The 7,696-nt window shown below is 32.3% G+C and overlaps 1 protein-coding gene across 2 annotated transcripts in view; it reads left to right on the top strand.

Annotated features, from left to right (window-relative positions):
- Positions 1-7,696, top strand: part of TTC39B (tetratricopeptide repeat domain 39B) — a 122,578-nt gene that overhangs the window by 81,549 nt on the left and 33,333 nt on the right. For both annotated transcript variants that reach the window (XM_006918356.3, XM_015594556.2), the window contains one exon: positions 1,532-1,596. In XM_006918356.3, coding sequence (XP_006918418.1) covers positions 1,532-1,596 — 65 coding nt within the window. The remainder of the gene's footprint in view (positions 1-1,531; positions 1,597-7,696) is intronic.

Here is a 7,696-nt window from a genome sequence, read left to right on the forward strand (position 1 = left end):
TATCAGAATAGCAGAAATAAGGGAAGGTTTTTCAAACTAAACTGGTATCTCTCCCCAAATTCCCTACTCCCCCTCTTACCGATGTCCTCAGATGCTACTGGCAGGTATGTCGCATACTTGCATGGCACGAGTAGAGATGGCTTTCTTACTCCTTGGTTATTACTTTGCTGTAGATTTCTGCAGCAGTGCTGAGTTACATAACACAGATGGCGAAGCACACCGTGATCTGTAATGCTTCCTTGCCTTCCCACCTGTTTCCTTTGCTTGCAAAGTTCACATCTGCTTTGCCTTCCTTCACCAGGCCACTTCCCAGTCATTTTTTGTACTTTAAGCACTGATTCTTACAGGAGGTTTTCATGGATTTCTGCATGCCCCGACCCCACCCACTTTTGTGCCCTCATGACATCCTGTGCATGTCTCCATCCGTATGCATTCCTCTTCACTTAGCACGTAGTATTGCTTTCATCTAATTTTGCATTTGGGTGACTGGTATAAAATAGGCATTCATTAAATGTTTGGTGAATCAAGGAATTAAATATTCTTATTCGAGGCAGATTTTAATATCATTTAAGAAATTCTTTCCTGGCCGTTATTGCAACTTAAAATCATAAGATTCCCTCAAATATGAAGATAAATATTTAAATTGCATCATAAATTTTGTATTTATTGATTCTTATAATAATTTAAATGTTAAATATTTAAGTAATTAATGAAATTTGCAAACTAAAATCAGTTTTGCTTCAGAAGAATGTTCAAGTGCACAGGAAATAAATATCAGAATATCTTTTTGATATTAATAGACTAGGAAAACACTCTTGGATGTATGAAACAAGGGACCGTCTCCATTTGTACCATCTATTGTAGTAACTTCTTTCAAGCAGTTTTTTGATATACTTTATTAAGAGACTCTTAGAATCTTAGAATGCTGACCCCCAAATTGGCATTCTTTTAGGCCAACTGCTTCATAGGCAAAGAGAAGTGATTTTTTTCCCCCCAAACAAAATTTTATATTAATGATACAAATTTAAAATCTAGAATAGTTATTTTCAGTTTGGCAATGTATAGGAATGAAATTCACAATGTTAAATAGACTCTGCCTGCTTATGTACTCTGTGAAAGAAGAACCATAATCCCATTTACTAGAGTATGGCGCATCGGGAAGGCAAGTTAGGCCTTAGAGTATATCCTTTAGTCAACCATTTTGGATTCCGTTGAACCCAGAAGAAAATTGGTCAGTAGAAGATGATGTTTATTAAAGTAGATTTGGACAAGCCTCCTAACTGGTGAGGATTACTTATTTAATTCCTTAAAGGAATTCAAGGATTTTAAAAATGTTTCCTTGTTGTTGTCCTCTAACTTGAAAGAAAAATAACAAAAAAATATTTCAAATGTAAAGCAAGAGGAATGTTTTAAATAAAAAATTATGTTCTCAAAAGATAGTATTTTGTTCTAATTACACAATATATAGCTGTGGGGAAAGTTTAAGAATCTTTTGCTAAATGATCTAATTTTTTAATTGAATTGTTTTCAGGACGAAAATATGATCAACTTCATCAAAGGTGGAATGAAAATTAGAACAAGTTACCAAATATATAAGTAAGTTAAAAAATTAAGGGTTTTAAAAGATCTTATAACTGGAAATTTGTACCTTTTGAAAACCTTCATGTGGTTTTTTAAATGATTCATGTACTATGTACCACTTTGTACTTCAAAATTCTCATTAAGTATGACTAGGTTTTTTTTTTATTTGGTGTTGGTAAAATGCGCTTGATTTTGGCTTACTGAGTATACATTCAATGCTATTCGATGATAAATTCTGCTGCAACAGAATTTAAGTTTAAATGCAGTTTTAAGGGAAAAATAGCTGAGAAAAAAGGTATTGATATAATTTCTAATTAGTTAATCCAGTATTTCTCTTCTATAAACAACTTATAAATTTAAATGACAGGTATGTTTTTGGTTCAGACTCTAGAGCAGCATTGCCCAATAGAATTTTCTTTCTGCAGTGATTCAGATGTTCAAGTAAGGTGGACTATTGTTCACATTTTCTGTATCCTTTCTGATTTTTATATTATATATCATTTATTCACAATGTTAAAAATCTCCAACTTTGATTCTGGAGTCCTCCATTTCTCCCTTTCGTTCCATCAGTGTTTGCTTTGTATATTTAGAACCTCTGTTGTTAGGCTCATTTATATTTTAATTGTTTTATCTTTCTAATAAATTAACCTGTTTATCATTATGAAATGTCTCTACTTAACTCTTTATAATATTTCTTGTCTTGAAACAAGAAATATAATATTTTTCTTTATAATATTTCTTGTCTGTTTTGTCTGATTTTAATATAGCTATTCATGCTTTATATAATAGTGTTTGCATGCCTTATATTCTTTTACTTTAAACCTATCTTTGTTTTTATATTTAAATTATATTTCTTGTAGATGTACAACTGAGTCTTGCTTTGTCATTCAGTATGACAATATGTTTGCACTTGTGACTAACATTTTGTTTTTTCCGTTTGACTCATTTGTTTCCTCTTCTTTGTCTGCAGCCTTTTGCTTTAATAAAAAAATATATGTATGTTTATATATACATATATATTCCAATGTAATTGCTCTACTGTTTTCTTAGCTATAGCCATCTTTAGTTTTTTAAATGGTTGCTCTACGTGATTACAATACACTTCTTAACTTATCTTTGTCAACTTAGAGTTAATATTGTACCATTGCACATGAAATATAAGAACTTTGCAAAAATATAGTTTCATTTACCATCTGTTGCCTTTTATACTATTCTTATGATAGTACTTATGTATATTATAAATCCCACAATACAGTGTCAAACTTTTGCTTGAAACAGTCTTAATATATAGTATTCTCTATTTACCCACTTATCTACTATTTTTGGTGTTTTTCATTTATTCTTGTAGACTTTCTGACTGAAGAATCTCTTTTAGCATTTCTTGTGGTACATGTCTGTGGTCAACAAATCTCTTTGTTTCATTTATCTGAAAATGTCTTTATTTTTGCTTTCGGTTTTGAGGGCTATTTTTGCTTAATATAGTATTCTGAGTTACAAGGTTTTTTTTCTTTTTTCATTGCTTTAAAACTGTCAACCCATTGTATTATGGCTTCTTGTTTCTGATCAGAAGTCAGCTGTTATTTGTCTTATTGTTCCCTTCTCTGTAATGTGTCATTTCTTCTGGCTGCTTTGATACAAGACTTTTTTGTATCTTTGGTTCTCAGCAATTAGACTGTGATGTGCTTAGGTATGGCTTTGAGAAATTCATGGCCATTATTTTTTCAAATATTATTTTCTGCTCCGTTCTGACTCACTGTTCTCTTTCAGAGACAGTAATTACATGTTATTCAGCCTGATTTTGTTCAGTAGGTTACCTAGGTGCTGTTCATTAAAAAAAGTATTTTTTTCCAGAATTGGTTATTATTTTAACATCTGGGCCATCATGGGGTCAGTTTCTATTGCCTACCTTTTTTCTTGATTATATGTCATATTTTTCTGTTCTTATGTCAGTAATTTTTTAATTGTACATTAGATATTGATATGTTGTAGAGACTCTAGGTTTTATCGCCTTTCTCAGAATAGTGCTGGTTATTGTTCTAGGAAGCATTTAACTCGACTAGACTTGGACTCCAAACCCTTACTCTCTAGTAGTGGGCAGCATCTGAAATCTCGGTTGTATTATTTCTCTGTCTTGCATCTGCTTTTCCTTGGGGTCTCCTCAGTGTTCATGTAGTTCATGGGTCAGCCAACAAGTTGAGTGGAGTTTTAACACTGATTTTGGTGTTTCTCTCTTACATGATTCTCCTCTATTTCCCCATTACTTACAGCCACTTTGACAGTCTTGAACTCTACTCCGACTTTTTAAGCCAATAAGACTGTGGCTTTTTGTATAAGTTCTAGGCACTAGGGAGAACTTTCAGGTGACTGACTAGTCATATATGCACAAAGTCCACTCAAGAGTTTTTCCCATCTTTCAAAATTCAGTTCTTCTCCAGGTTCAGGCTACCTATTTTTTCACTTTCTAGTGCCTGTAAATGTATTTTAAATATATTTTTTTCATTTTTCCAGAGTTTATAATTGTTATCTATGGGAGAGTTAACCTAATAGAAGCCACCCTGCCATTATTAGAAGCAGATGTCCATTAGTGGTAACAGAGCCAAGATTTAGTATTTTAAGAGATACTTTTACCCCAAATGATTTAATAAAATTATAAATCATGGAGTGGAGATGACATAATTATTTTTAATTTCCCTTTCAAAATATGTTTTAGAAGATATAAAAAAATTAGAGTTGATTGCCTTTCCAGTCATCAGAACTTAAAGATTTAGTCTTGTAATGGCAACAGACATATATATCAGTGGAATAGAAAATAGGATTTTGAAACAGACAGTGTGAGTATATGTGCATCACACTTGCGTGTATACACACACACTCACAGACGAACATTTACCTAGGAATTCAAGATATACTAAATTCCTATATATACATAGGTCTCTTTCAAAACAGTGGGAAAAGATGGGTACTTTAATAAATGGTTTTGGGAAAATCGACTCTTCATTTTGAAAACAAAAGACTATACGAAAATAAGTGCTATGTAGATTTAATCTTAAAATATTTTTAACAGTGTGCCAACAAGACATAAGAAAGTATTTTTTATAGTCCTAAAGTACAAAGGCATTTAAACTTTTATTTTTTAATTTTTCACTGTGAAATAATTTCAGAATTTTTACAAAGAATTTTCACATATTCTTCACTCAGATTCCAAATGTTAACATTTTATAGAACCACAATTATTAAAATCAAGAAACTAACATTGATACAATATTATTAACTATTCTATTGACTTCACTCAGATTTCTCTAATTGTCTCACCAATGTCCTTTTCCTGGTCCAGGATTTAATCCAGGATCCTAGTAGTTGCACATAATTGTTATGTCTCATTAGTCTCTTTTAATCTGAAAGGCTCCCTCAGTCTTTCTTTGTCTTTCATGACCTTGGTATTTTTGAAGCGTACTGGGCAGTTATTGTGTAGAACCTTTCTCAATGTGGACTTATCTAATGTTCCTTCATGATTAAATTTAGATTTTCCTTCTATGGCGAGATTACCATCGAAGTGATAGTGTGTCCTTCTGAGTGCATCATCATATTAGTAGACGCATGATGCCAAATTCAGAAGACTTCTTAGGCATGGCATAAAATTAGAACTCTTTTATGACTGAACAAACATTTGCATTTACATCATGGCAAAATAAATACATCATAATAAAAAATACAAATGGAAAAATGATGTAAATGACTGAGGACAAATGGCAGTGTGAGATGCTCACAGCTTGGTGGGAGTTTTTCTGGAGGATATTCTGGCAGTTTATATAAAAATTAAGAATGTGCATTACCTGTGATCTCAGAAATCCTTTTTCTAAAAATTTATCCTAAGGATAGTTAGGATATAACTATAGTTACAGTACTTGATATAGGAAAAGTACTTGATGACTGTACAAGAACACTCTGAGCAGTTTATAATATGAAAAATTTGTAAACATATATTTAACAATAGGAATTTGGTTAGATAAATTATTCCATAGAATGGAATAATATGCACTTGTTGAAGAATAAGGTAGCTTTTATGCATCTTAATGGAAATTTGTCAGTATAACCTGTAGAACAGTGTATGATCTCATTTTTGTTTTTTATAGATTGCATTCTTAGTAAAGCATAAAAACACCTGGAGATTATGTACCAGGCTGTTAACAGTGACTTTCTCTCTGAGGGGTGGTTTTGTAGGGACACTAACACTTTCTCCATATTATTTGAAAATTTTCTAACAATTATCAGCACATGAAACATTTACATTTTGATTCAAAAGAAGAAAAGAACTCTGAACATCATATTCACCTTCTGCCATCCTGTTGATATTTTGACATTTGAGTTTTTTATGTATGTACATAAGCACATACATAAAACACATCCTTTTTTACTTCACATCAGAAAATTTTTAGGTCATTAAATATTTTTAATTTATCATGGCTTTTAATGGCTGCATAGTATTCCATTATGTGGAAGTACCACATGTGTTATGTCTAAATATGCGTTTATTCAATTATCTTCTTAACTAAATTCCTGTTGTTGCCTATTTAGTTTGTTTATAAATTTTCATTATAGATAAGTAACACAGTGTCTATCCTTACTGGTCAAGTTTTGTGTGTATCCATGCTGTTTCCTTAGAATAAAATTGGATTCGTTGGGTCAAAGGTATGCAAAATTACTCTGAAGAATAATTGGGTTGGCAAACTTTTTCTTAAAGGACCAGATAGTAAGTGTTTTAGACTCGGGGGACATAAGATCTGTCACAACTACTCAACTCTTTGACTGTGGTGTATAAGCAGCTATAGACAAGAAGTAAATGAATGGAGGTGACTGTGTTCCAATAGTGTGCCAACCTCTGTAATATAACTACTATTTTATCAGAAGTAGATGAATGTATCTATTTGTTCTTACCTTTGCCAGCCCTACTTTTTTATTTAAAAATTAAAATAATGCTTTATTATCACAATAGTGACATGCATATTTTAGAAAATAGAAAAATGTAGATGAGCAAATATTACACACCCCATGTACTCTTACCACTCAGTAATTACAGCTGTTAACACCTTACTATATGTTCTTTTAGAATATTTTCTGTACAAATCTAAAGATATGCGTTTTGTTTTGTTTTTTAACCAAAATGAGATCACACTGTACATACTCTTTGTACTTGCTTTTTTCAGTTAATAAACTTTACTTTTTCATGGCAATAAATTTCATTTCATGTAATGCCCAATCCATTTTTAAATTTTCTAGTTGGCTCCAAATTTCTTCTCCTGCTGGCGTGTCTGCACCAGAATCCAACCCAAGACTGTCTAGTGCATCTGATGTTCATGCCCATTAAATATATTTTATTTTAGAAGAGTCTCTGTAGCTAGGACAGTTGTTGAAAAGCCCAATTCAGTTGTCCTGCAGAATATCCACAGATTTGTTTGGTAGTTTCCTTGAGTTTTCGTTTAGTTTGTTCCTTCTCTTAGCTCAGGCTGCCATTACAAAATTCTATAGATGGGTGGCTTAAACGACAGCAATTTATTGTTGATAGTGCTGGAGGTTGGAAGTCCAGATTAGGGTGCCAGCACGATCAGGTTCTGGTGAGGACTCTCTTCTAGGCTTACAGACAGCCACCTTCTCACCATGTCCTCGCATGGCAGAGAGAGAGTTATCATTTTCTCTTCCTCTTCTTATAAGACCACTGATTTTACCAGATTAAGATCCCATCCTTATGACCTCATTTAATCTCAGTTACCTCTTAAAATCTCTATCTCCAAATATAGTCACTTGGGTGTTAGAGTTTCAACATGTAAATTTGGGGGGCACATAATGCAGTCCATAGCATTCCTCTAACATCTTATATTCCTGTTAACTGGAAGTTAGATCTACAGGATTACTAGATTCAGGTTAAATGCATTTGGCTAGAATACATCATAAATGAAGGTCCATGCTTTATAATTACATCGCACTAGGTGATACGTAATATCTGGTTATTTCTTAATACCTTTAAAAATATATTTGTTGATTTGATAAGCAATTTCTGGTTATTACCAATTTGTATACTTGTATCATTGTTTTAATTTGCATTTCTCTTTTGAAGATA

This window comes from Pteropus alecto, unplaced genomic scaffold (genome assembly GCF_000325575.1).
Source record: "Pteropus alecto unplaced genomic scaffold, ASM32557v1 scaffold95, whole genome shotgun sequence".
Classification (NCBI taxonomy): Eukaryota; Metazoa; Chordata; class Mammalia; order Chiroptera; family Pteropodidae; genus Pteropus; species Pteropus alecto.